The sequence below is a fragment of the Myotis myotis genome, unplaced genomic scaffold (assembly GCF_014108235.1).
Source record: "Myotis myotis isolate mMyoMyo1 unplaced genomic scaffold, mMyoMyo1.p scaffold_m19_p_5, whole genome shotgun sequence".
Lineage (NCBI taxonomy): Eukaryota > Metazoa > Chordata > Mammalia > Chiroptera > Vespertilionidae > Myotis > Myotis myotis.
Genome location: NW_023416357.1, coordinates 81,944,112 through 81,956,859, shown reverse-complemented (window position 1 = coordinate 81,956,859; position 12,748 = coordinate 81,944,112). Strand labels below are relative to the sequence as shown.

The window sequence follows — 12,748 nt, the reverse complement described above, 5'->3', positions numbered from 1 at the left end:
TTCACATCAGGAGTCAGGGACACAGCGCGAGACCCCCCAGCGCAGGCGGAGGCCAGGCAGCGGTACCTGTCTGTGGCCTTGGGCACCCAAGCTACCATCGGCCCAGTGCCAGACCCAGCACTGTGGACCACCTTTCCACAGACAATCAAGTGGATGCTGGGGAGGTCAGGGCTTCAAGGGCCCCCAAACAATAAAGGTGACGACAGCGAGCAGGGACAAAGGCCCTTACGGAGCAGGCACCATGTCTGCATGGGAGACTGGACAGTGGGGCCTTTGCACCCTACCCAGGCCCAGGTTTCTGCTGCCCCCTGCCAGGACGCCACACACCACCGGAGCACGGGAAGGTGGAGGAACGGCCGCCTCGGCTGGCAATGCTCGAGGTGCCTTTCAACCCAGAATGACAGTGTTTGCTGCTTCTCAGGCCAGAGCACTTTAAATAAAAACGACCCACACATTCTTGTGTTTGTATAAAAGATATTTACTTCAATTATCACACCTAGGGTGCTAGTGAATAATAATAATACATGGTGTGAGTTTCATACAGTGATATTGCTTCTCCATATCATATAGGGACCGTTGTACAGTGCTGAGAACAAACATCGTATGGCTAACCAAAGACAGAAGGGACAAGGCCGAGGGTCTGACGGGTGCCTCCCCCACCCCCATGCCAGCCGGAGCAACTTTTGACTCTTAATGTTGAAAACAAATAGCAAGAAATAAAATGTTACCAGAGATGGGTCACAGCAACACAGCAGAGGCTTCTCAAAGCTATTTGTACAAATAAATGATGCCATTTTTTTTTTTTTTGGTCAGTTGGGTCTCTGTGAGGATCTTTTAAAAAAGTCTGTGATTGTGAGTATTAACAAACAAGCTCTAAAAACATCTAAGACTTAGTGCGTTACAGAAAATATAAAATACTGCTAAAATGTAAGACACCACGATACACTGGGGGGAGCTGAGCTTATTAAGAATTCTCCGGAAGAAGTCGCCACTCGGTGAGCGCGCCTGGCTTGTGCTGTGTTAGTAGTCTGGACAGGAGCGTGGCTACCCGCTCGCAGGCAAGTAGTTATTGCACAATTGCAAAGAGCTAGGTCTTACTCAGTGGGAAGGATGTGGGAAAACCTTTACTTTCCCCACTCTTATTTTATAACAAGCTATTCTCAAATGCTTTAAGAATTTTGAACGAATCCTCACATCTCCAAAATGCACAGCATTTTCTGAGGGGTCTCAGAAGGTGGGACATGAGATGCCCGTTTTCTCAAGAGGCAGAAAACGGCTCAAGAGAGAGACATGCATAGACTAATTAGAGAGAGATGGAAACCCTTTGGGGCAGGGATGAGGACAGTTCTTTCATTGGAGGGCATTCTTTGATAGATGAGAACAGAACCAGGACCTCCAAATGACTTCAGAGAAGGGGAAAGCCATGACGTGGAAAGTGAGTCGGGGGTCAGTGGATGGGAGCAGACAGCGGTCTGGCTCCAGCGGGGGTGAGCAGAGCCCCTGCTTTGGCCCGGGGGAGCTTCCTTCTCTTGTGTCCATGAGGGTGAGCCCCCAGGCCCGAGGCCAGACCCACTTCGCCCTCATACCCCTTTGCAAGCAACTGGGTGTCTTGTTGGCTGTGCTTCTACCACAGAAAGCTCTGCCCACATCTAACTTCCCTACACACTTAACCACAGTCAGGGGGAGAGGGGCTCCCCCATGACCTCCTTGGTGTGGATCCTCAAGCCACAGCCAAACTAAGAACACTGTTGCTTCAACAGATGGTTTTGACCAAATTCGTATGCAAGAAAAACAACAACAACAACAGCAGCCAACTAAAACATGTCAACCCACATGAGCCTTACAAGAAACCATTCTCTCCCTCGGAAGTCATAGCCTTGGCCAGGCTGCCGCGCCCTCTCTGACCAGGGCTCCTCGCGGAAACTTCATGAACCCAGAAGTCTTACAGAGGCTCTAGGAGGCTTTGGGGAACTCAACCTTGCTTTCCTAAGTCTCCTCTGCAGCTCCTCACACGAGTGTTCTTCAGCTCGGCATTTCCTCACACTGGCAGGTTTTTGTTCATCAACTCTCACTTAAAAAGCCACGTGAAGACCACCAGTGTTTGAGTGGCTACCCTGGACACAGACGTCTAACTCTGCGGGAGAAACCCCCTCTGCCCCCAGTTAAATCCCCAGGCCTTTCGGTTCTTTTTCGGGGGGTGGGATGGGGAGGGCAGGAGGCAGAAGACAGTAACCACTGGAGTGATAGCAAAAAGCATTTATAACAACAACAACAACAACAACAACAACACAAAACAACAATATACTCCTGATAAGTACTTAAATGATTAACCTAATAATAAATAGAAGAGGATAGAAATATTTTTTTTTTCCTCAAGGAAACATCCTTTTATAATTATCCTCACGCACGCTGGCAGGTCAGTAGCAGTCAATCCATCTCAACAAGAAAAGGTTAAGTGCTGGAAGGGAGGTTCTCAGCTGCTGAGTCACAAACACCCCCAGGCTGCCGCCCAGACAGCGGTTCTGGCCAAGCGCCCGGCAGGTCTAGCTTGGTGGTCAGCAATGGGCAGGCGGGGGTGGGGGGAGGGAAGCCTGTTTCCCTTCAGTTCATGAATAAACGGAACTACAGTGAACATACTCATCCACAACCTGAATCGTCCTGGTCTAAAGCTTACTTTGAGTTCATTTGGTGTGCAATACATTATCTCTTAAAAATGAAGAAAAATGATTTCTATTGCACAGAGCTTTTACATATAGTCATCTATTTAAGTGCTTTCTGTTTAAAGCAAACTACAAAAAAAAAAAAAAAAAGACAAAAGGAAAATGAAAAAGGAGAAAAAAGGAACTACAGAACAAAAGCAGCCCCGTGCCACTTCCATGTGTCTTGCTGACGGGAGTCTGGTTTCACCAACGGAAGTCCCAAAGCTTCCGTATACACTGTGCTTCTGATTATTTTCCAATGGGATGTAGCTGTGACATTGGGATATAAGGCACCTTTCCTTTCTGACCACAGAAAGCTTGATACATAGCAAACAGCACATTTTGTGGTAAAATTAAAGCCTAAACACTACAGAAATTACAGTAACAAAGGCTACACTTCTTAACAGTACTGGATAAAATGATCATGAAAAGCAACTCAAAGGTATTTTAAAAGTTTAGTAAAGGGGATGGGGAAAGCGCACATTTATGAATAGCCTAATGTCTTTCTCTCACTAATCTTTTTTAGGATTCTTTGTCTACAATGCCCAACTTTTAAAGTCAGCATTTTTGAGGAGACTAGGCGCTTTGGAAATGTCTTGTTAAAGCTAAATGTCACTTCATCCAAAAACGAAAATGGAGATGATGCCACCGTCAGCGTGGACACGGGATCTTTGGAGGGAGGAGGTGGTGGAAAGGTGGCAGCCGGCCTGGTCGTGGGGCAGTTCCTGCAAGTGGGACTGGTGAGGGGGGGTTGCATTTCCCTTTCTTCCCTGGCCAGGCAGGCGGCTTGCAGGCTGCTGGGGCTGTTGGGGCAGGAAGACTCTGGGATGGGGCCCATTTCGCTCAGCTGGCTGCTCGCCACACCCTGTCCTCTGCTGCCTTGATTCACCCAGAGGGCTCTGGCCTCAGCTTCAGCACCCCTCTAAGGCAGCGGTCGCCTACCTTTCGGACCTCACGGACCAGCAGTGGTCTGTGGACCACCGGTTGGCGACAGCTGATCCAAAGATTTCCTTAAACCAGCGGTCGCCAACCTTTCGGACCACTGGTTGGCGGCCATTGCTCTAAGGCGGTGGTTCTCAACCTTCCTAATGCCACGACCCTTTAATACAGTTCCTCATGTTGTGGTGACCTCCAATTTCATTATTACAAACTGAACATAATTAAAGCATAGTGATTAATCACGAAAACAATATGTAATTATATGTTTTCCGATGGTCTTAGGCGACCCCTGTGAAAGGGTCGTTTGACCCCCAAAGGGGTTGTGACCCATAGGTTGAGAACCGCTGCTCTAAGGGGTTTACGGCTGGATCTTTTTGGAAATTTAATTGGGAACTTGTTTCTTCCCCCAGTAGGTTTTATCTTCCAAAAGGCAGACACTGCTGGGAATGGGAATGGTATTGTCAAATTGCACCAATCTCTTAGCAAGCAAGCGAGCTGGCCAGCCTGCCACTCAATGGACCGGGAAATGGAACTACATCACGTTGGAGTCCCAGGCCACCACCTTGCCACTCAGGGCAGGAGCTCTGCCTTGTGGGTCACGAAGGCTCACCTGCCATCAAGGCCCAAATGAAACTGCAGAAGGACTGGGGGCATTTTTACAGGCGAGCTTTTACCAGTAAATGCTCAAGGGCATGGTGATGGCAACAATCTTACACTCCCACTTCCAAATCTTTTCCATCAGGAGAACACTTTGGCCACCATGGTGGATGGATCCACATCCAACCAGCAGCCCTGGGAGCTGGTTTCCTTTAGCACTGGGTGGCGAGTGGCATATTCGTGGGAAGCCATGTGACTGAAGGCTGGGTGAGTGGGCTGGAGAACGCTATATCCTCTCCTGTCTTTGAGATGTTTCCAAGAGAGTGTCACAGTGGAGCTGAAGTCCTAACCTCCCACTGTCAGAGAGAATAAAGACAGAGTTCCCCCATGCTAGGCGGGAACCCTAGGGAAGTGTCCTCATGTGGCCATTTAGGGGCAGCCCAGGGCAAGGAAAATGACTGTGATGGATCTTAACAGCTGAGCAGAAATGGGCAGAAAGAAAAGGCAGGCCAAAGACAAGGCCCTTTGAGGCTTGAGACTGCCCCTGCCTGCCAAGGAAACAGCTGACAGATTTTTAGGAACAGGTGGAAGTCAAGAGGGAAATCCACGGCCTCACAGAGCACAGCTGTCTGTCACAACAGAGAGATGCCTTCCCACCAGGCTTCGATCATGGATGCCACCCTTCTAGCATTCTCTCTCCCCCAGTCCACTTGCTGCATGGTTCGGAGGGTGTGGGTGAGGAGTGATGTCAAATGGGAGCATAGGCTAGTGAGGTAGACGGGGATAAATGAGGGCTGTGACAAGGGAGGACATCCAGGGAAGGAGCCAAACCTCCAGCCTGAAGGGATGCGCCTTGTTACATCTCCCCACACAGCCGGCTTTCTGGCCTCCAAAAGCAGGGGCTTGGGATAGCCACAAGCAGACTCTTGTTTTTATAGGCCTGTGGAGAGGCGGCTGTCATAGTGCATTTAAGGTAAAGGCTATGGTCCCCCAGCTCCAGCTCTCGTAAGTCACTATCACTGTTCCACTTTGTGCTAATCCCAGGATGTGCATATACTCCCCCGGCTCCTCTGCTATTTTCAGTGAGGTTTGTTTTTCTAAAATCAGAGGAATGAAAAACATTGCAAAGAATGTCAATAGAATTCATTGATTAGTCCTGCATGAAAGAACCTGAGTTCAGGAGAAAGAGAGAAACCCAGTCCAACATTATTAGCTGGAAGGCACCCTCCTGCAGCCCGAGATGCCTGGTGATTCTTACTCTAGCCTCTCAGAGCATGACGCTACATGATCTTGGGGGAGTGAGCCGACACTGGAGCGCCCCCGTGGATTAAAGAACAACCTGCCTTCTGCTAGGTTTGCTCTTGAGCTGCACAACTGATGTGCCCTCGCCAAGGAGGCAGATGGGGTGTTCCCTTCCTCCTGGACCCAGGGTAGGGGACTCTTGTGCCAGAGAGAGCACAGAGGAACACTTAACCCAAAGCTCCATAGCACTCTGGGTGTGGACCACTAACCAGGAGACCTGGACGTCCACATTGGACAGGATGGTTTTTAAGTGGGGAGAAAACAAAGATGCCAACAGGAAGGAAACTGGGCAGGGAGGCATTTGTGCACTGGAAGTACAGGAGGCCATGAATGGTTACCTTCTTGCCCCAGTCACTTGCCCAGATACAATGGCCAGGGTCTGAGAGTAGTCATACGAGTCAAGATCCTGGAATTTCCTGGACACTTCTCCCAAGCCTGCATCCCAGGGCAGTGTGCTGACCATGAGCCACCTTGGGTTGTGATGTTCCTCAGGCAGGTTGGCTCTGAGGGTAATTAAATTGAGCTAATGGTCGTGGTTATTCTTTCTCAAGAAAAGCAGTCTGGTGGACAGAAATCACAGACATCCTGACTGATCTGGAGATTCAAGGGAAGTCACTTGAATGGGTCTAGGCCAGAACCCACACACCTTGCACCTCAGACACCACGAGAGAGCATGGGCAGGAACCAAGGAGCAAGAGGCTGATGTGAACACTGATTTTATGCTAAGCCTCCACTTAGCCAGACAAGTAATGGCAAAAACCTTAAGTTATGAACACTGCCTCCAATTAACAAAAAGAAGCCATTTAAAATGGTATAATGGAGCTTGTAATTAAGTGTTAGTGTTTCGTATGGAACTGTTTTCCCCAGGGGAGAGGTACACACCAGCTTTTTAAACTGATGGAGCGTAAAGAGGAGGAGGTCAGCTGCCTGTGGGAGCCATGCTTGGAACGCCAGCCAGCTGAAGGTGAAACCCCACGGAGAAGATGCTGTTCAAGGCACTTGAATATTGCTTATCAAGATGAAAGATCAACCCTTAGACTCAAAATGAGGGGTGCAATGAGGAGGGAGGGACACTTCCTGTGCTGACAGGTTTCTGTTATTTAGTGGCAGCTCTTAGTATTACAGAAGGTGATAGCTTAAACACAGAAGAGGATAGGGTTGGGATCGCAATAAAAACAATAAATAAAGAAAAAAATACAAATACAGAACTGCAAGCAAAATTTAACCAACTGATTGTATCAAGCACCCAGATGTAAGTCTGGCAAAAAAGACAGAATGGAAATAAACAATAACCTAGTTAAAAAAAAACCCACAAAAAACACAACAAAAATGACTAAATTGCTTGGAAGAGCCAAAGTGGCTGTTTTAGACTGTTACTATTTGGCCACAAGAATGAACAATTTTATAATTTTTCAATTTCTTCAGATTTAATACCTCCATATATAACAGTCATGCCTTTAAAATTAAAACACTACCCTAGTATTTCCTGTTAACTCCCTGCTTTTGATTCTGATGAAAATCAGATATTTAGTGATTCATCACACATGACAAAATTCCCTCAAGGTTTTTGTGGAGAGGACACCACAGTACTGTCAGGGGCTCTGCTACTCACTGTCCTAAGGGTCACTAATGCAAATTCGCTCTTCTTAATGCACCTGAATTGAGCCAGATGTTAATCTGTATCCCCTTAAGCTCCTTCATTCTGAATTCTCTTCTCACTGAACCAGATTTCAAGTTCAGAGATGATGCAACTATCAAAAGACAAACAGCCTGCCTCATAGCCTCCTAGAGCCTTCTGAAAACTTCTTATTCATGAAAAGGCATTGTCTTTAGTGTAGTGACTCTTAAATTTGTGAAAACTTGAACTAAGTGCTGCAGCTGCAGGTTAAAAGACTGTAAATGAAATATATAATTTCTAAAACATCATGCAAGAAATGTGGTTTCACATCTTACAGTCAAAGTCCTACAAGTTAATTAATACAAGCACACTGAGGTGTAATAGCGGGAGCATACCTCTCAAATTATAACTCCCTCCCACCCCCAAATCAAAAAGAGATAATATTAAACTTAAGAAATAATGAATGCACCATTAAAATGTCATCCAAAGATGTTGACCTAAGACAAAGGTTTCAATGATACACAATACGGTCAAAAAGTTTTCAATCAGTAATATACAGTATGACAACTACATCTTGTAAATTATACCCAATACTGCCGGCAGTCTATCCCTCTAAAGAATATTTGCCCCTTTCATCCCTTCCTAACAATCAGATAATAAAATACAGCACCTATAAATAAGCAAAAAAAAATATATATATATACCGAAATCATCTATTGTTAGTTTAAAGATATGGCAATAAAGGAGTCTAAATTAGCAAACTTGTAGAAGCCATAACTGATAAAACAGCTTATTGAAAAAAGGTGGCAGTAATGCACTCTATGTGTGCACAGGTACTTAAGAAAATACACAGACGTATAAAATTGCACACACGCACACACGCACACTCTCATCCACCTCTATTCTCACGCATATACACATAGACAACAGGAGGAATCAGAGACAAGTTAGACTTTTGATTTGTACTCAGACTGCCCTAAAAGACTAAGTAAAAGACTGCATAAAAGAACGTTCCAAGAGGCAAAATGAATGGAGGGTCAACGGTCTGGTCTGGAAGTGAAGAGCATCGGCGTTTTGGTGTCAGTTTGGGCCATCTCTACGGGGTTGGGAGCAGAGCCCAGATTGCTACGTTCTCTCTTCTGCAGGGAAGGAAGCTTCCCACGACTTCAACAGTCATCAGTGCTTGTGGTGGGAAGAGAGGGAAAGAGAGAGTCCGCGGGAGCCCTGCCCAGGCCCAGGGAGCGGCGTCCCCTGGTGGGGCTCAGTCCATCAGGCGCCTGGGAGAGTGGTGTGAGGTGTGGTGCCTTCTGTGCCAAGGAAAGACTGCTGTCTACGAGGGGCGGGCCGTCTGGCCCCAGAACTGTTTGCTCCGACCCGAGCGGCCTACTCTTTCCTCCTTTCTTCAAATGCTCACCTATGTGCAGACGCACTAACACAGACGTAGACACCATAAATTAAACGAAATGAACGGGTACGTGCTACAGTTCTAACTTGTCTCCTAAACCTCCGAGATATGAGGTCTGATCAGCGTGCTCTGCGGTTAGAGGTTAAAAAGCAGATTATAAAATACCTAGATTCGGATCTTTTCTTTTTGTCCTGATTTGGCCTAGAATGGAGTGTATTAAACAGACCCTGGTCAGCAAAAGCCCAGAGTCAGTTAAAGCTATGGATCAATGTGCACTACATGTCAGGATTCTATTCACGTACAAGAAAACACTACATCAGCTACCACAAAATCAGTTATTTTCCTGATGTGACTTTTCTTTTTGTTAAAAAATATGTGGAGTAAATGTGTTTTATTTTAATTCAAAGTTTCAAACGAGAAGATTCTTTACTTGAAAATATTTAGGAATCCAAACTAGTGTGTTTAGAGTCGGTTTGACTGTGCAATCTCTTAGTGGCAACTGAACAGCTACAAAAACTTTCTTTTTTAATTTTTCTGAAAAATCCCCCCTCCCCCTTTCCTGGTTTAAGAAGATAATAGTGTATTATCGCTCTGAAGCCATTAGATGGCAGATAAAAAGCCCCCTTTTAATATGTGGGTTTGATTTTTTTTTAAAGCCCACACGAAAGAGGAGGGCGCAAGGCAAAGCTGTAAGAGTTATTCCAGAACCTGTGGAAATCACTTAGGGCAATAAAAAAAACACTTCAGGGTACAAAAAAGCTCGACTACACATTTCCGTTTTCTTCCTTGAAAACACGACAAAGATTGGGCTTAATGCTCCTTTGTTTTCTATATGCACCTTGGCCTATGGCGATTTTGCCCTGTGGCCCGCAGGGCAGTAAGTGCGCAACACGGTCCGGGCCGCGGAGTCGGCGCCGCCCCTGCGCCCCCGCTCGGCTCCATCCCGGCCGGGCGGGCGGCGGGCGGCGCCTCAGAACTCCCATTCGATGGGCTCCTCGCGGCTGGCGGCCTTCTCCAGGCGGTGGATGATGCTGTTCAAGTTCGCAGCCTTCTTCTTCCTCAAGGGGTTGTCTCGCGAGTCCCGGCGCGCCGCCTCGGGGAGGCCGAAGAGGCTCTGCAGCGAGCTGGGCCTGCGGGCGGCCGGCGCGCTGGTGCTTGGCAAAGCGGAACTCGGGGCGGCGTCCCGGGCCCGGGCGGGGCCCTCTCCCGGGGCGGCTGAGGTAGCGGCGTCCTCCCCGGCGGCGGCCGCGGGGTTTGGCACAGGCCGCGGGCCGTCCGCGGGGCCTTCGGGCGGCAGCGGTGCCCGGGCTCGGCCCTCGTCGGCGTCCAGCGGGGCCGGGGTCCCCGAGGGCGTTGGCTCCGCCTTCTCCGCCGGCCGCGGCGCCTCCTCTCCTCGCTCCTCCGGGGCGGCGGCCTCGGCGGGCCCTCCCTGAGACTTGGTGGCGGCCGCGGGGCCGCCCGACTCCTCAGCGTCCGCGGCGCCCGGGCCCTCGGCGGCTTCCACGCCGTCACAGCTGTCGCCCTCGGAGCTGGGCGCCGGCCGGCTGCTGCGGGCCGACGGGGAGTCGCTGGCCCCGGCCTGGCCCTGGCTCCCGGCCTGAATCTCCTCAATGAACAGTTCTCTGCGGATCCGAGACCTACGAGACACAAGAGGGAGGCGCCGTGAGCTGCTGTGCACAGGTGGGCACGGCCCTGCCCTCCCATCCCCACGCCTCGCCCTGCTGCCCGGCCGCAGGCGGAGCCCGGCTCCTCGGCTGCCCGCCGGCCAGTCCCTGCCCACCCCGGGCCTAGCCGGGAGTCCAGCTCAGCCCGCACTTTGTTTCCCACACGCTGTGCCTGGGCATAAGCTGTCCCGCCCGCTGGTGGCAATGCCAGCCAGTCCTTCTCCGCCGGGATGGAGGGCAGTGTTACTCATCTAATGGCACCTCCGTCTCCATCCCACCCACCGCTAACTGGGCGGCGAACGGCCAGGTCCCATGTACGCTCCGCACACCCCAGGCCCAGCATGGGGCCTACTGGTCCACCGGAATAAACGCTGGCGGCGGAGTAAACGGAATTACAGGAGGCCGGAGAGAACCAATTGTGAGACAATGCCCAGAGTGAAACCTTCGGCATCCATAACTTTTCTCCCAGCCATAGGGGCTGAAGTGGGATTCCATCAAATTATGTTTCAACTGATTTCCTCCTCTGAAAGGAGAAGACCAGGGAAGGTCACTTCGATCAAGCAGGAAGGAGACCAAGCATGTGCCCCACGCCTGTTTTAATCGAGACGCGTGCAGCTGACAGTGGAGCATGTGCTCCAGCACTCTGTTGGGTCGGAAAGAAATAACTGGGGCCCTGGCCGTCTGGGTTTCCGAGCCCTTGGAGGCACCATGAAAGGGCTCTTATTAAGCCTGTTGGCACCAGAACTTCTCCCATCATGCTGACGGTACTAGGCTCAATCAGAAGTCTCTCTAGGTGTGTATTCCAAAGAGCTGGAAAAGCCAGCCGTGAGTGGAAAAGGATCTTCAGGTAAATGACCGCCAAGTCCAGTGTCCTGCAGAAAGCCCTTGGGTGAGGAATGAGGAAAATATTTTCTGCAGTAAATATAATTCCATGAAGGTAATGTTTCTTGAAACCTCACTGTATGTCAGGTCCTGTGTTGGGTGTGGGAAGTGTTGGGCCAGGAGAATCTGGCTGTAGTTTAGTCCAGGGTGTCAGCTATCTGCCACATAATCATTTGTTCCCTGCAGAGGGTGAGCTCTGACTCTTGTCCTGAAGATGATTTCTGAGCCTGAGGTGTAGGGTGAGGTCCTGAAGCCCCTAGAAGTTCCCAGGGGTCAAGAAGACTTTCCTCCTTCCCTGGGGCGACCGTGGGAGCCTGAGAAATGGCAGTTCCTGTCAACAGGTTCCTGGGCACTATGCTGGGAGGGCAAACTGGCTTTACTGGCTTTAAAGCCCGTTGGCAGCTGGAAATGCTAGTTGCAGTGAACACCTAATCCTACTGCACCCTCACTGGGGAGGTGGGAGGCTAGAAGGGCAGCTAAAGGTGTAGTCTAGCCAGGTCACAGGCCCAAATACTAACTCTGAGTCTCAGGGTCAGACTGGCCCAGCACAGGGCACAGGCTTTTTAGAACGCAATCCTGGGTTTAAAATCTGACTTTGTCATTTACTACCCGTGCAACTTGGATAATTTCACGCGTTAATTTCCTTAACCTTTTTGAGCTTGATGTGAAGATTAAATAAAATGTTAATCTAGGACACAAAGTAGACAAAAAAAGAAAAAGAAAGGAACTTCATGCAGCTGCCTTTTGAATGACAGAATTACACGTGCTAAGGCTAAGCTAGATGGGCTGGGGGGAGGGAAAGGGCAGTTTCATGCCTGGGGGCATGGGTTCCAGGCTGCCATCCTCACCAGCTCAGTGTCTATAACCTTTCTCTGTAAAATGGGGCTGGCAGCCCTACACTCAACTACTGATTGGAGAGTCTAATAAGATAACACTCATAAAGCTCTTGGCTCAGTGTCTGGCACATACAGGGCGGGGCAAAAGTAGATTTACAATTGTGAATACATGAAACAAAGTTTATATTTGCACTATTTATTATTATATTGTTTTCCACAGACAACTGTAAACCTACTGTTGCCCCACCCTATATTCTGTGCTCAACAGATATAAGACATCATCCTTCTTGTCCTAGAATTGTCTCCATGTCTAAGAGGAATACTGTCTTCTGGTCTAGGAAAGACCAGGTTCCAGGAACAGATCTGGTTTTCAGGTGTGTCATGCAAGGTTCTCAGGCCACCATGGCTTTTAGGTTTGAAAGAGTTTTTACTGGGTGGACCTGCTCTTCCAGGAGACCAGGCATTCTGTGGTATGTTGTTCTGGCATTCCTGGTCACATTCCTAGGTAAATGGTCACTCTAAGATACTTGAAGTAAGAGGAAGTAAAGTTTTATTTTTTGGATGGGGGCAAAAACTGATCCAAGCAGTATTCCCTTAAGGTTCCAGGGGGACAGGAGAAAATAAAATCAGTATCTGCTCTTTAACTCCCGCAGAAAGAATTTAAGAAACTGCTTTCTCGCTTAGGAATTAAACACATTCAGTGATGTGTGCTGAGTACTACTGTGTGCCAGTCCTTGCATGAAGCTCTGTGGGTAAGGTGGCCTATTTCATGGCGTATAACATTCTTGTTCTTCTTTCAAGACCCT

The 12,748-nt window shown here is 49.0% G+C and overlaps 1 protein-coding gene across 12 annotated transcripts in view; it reads right to left on the bottom strand.

Moving 5' to 3' along the window:
* Positions 1-12,748, bottom strand: part of CUX1 (cut like homeobox 1) — a 367,924-nt gene that overhangs the window by 16,739 nt on the left and 338,437 nt on the right. For 9 of the 12 annotated variants that reach the window (XM_036308912.1, XM_036308918.1, XM_036308910.1 and 6 more), the window contains one exon: positions 6,741-10,197. The exons of the other annotated variants lie outside the window; for them this stretch is intronic. In XM_036308912.1, the coding sequence (XP_036164805.1) occupies positions 9,531-10,197 (667 nt within the window). In that variant the 3' untranslated portion in view covers positions 6,741-9,530. Of the gene's footprint in view, positions 1-6,740; positions 10,198-12,748 lie in introns of those variants that run through there. 12 annotated transcript variants of the gene reach the window in all.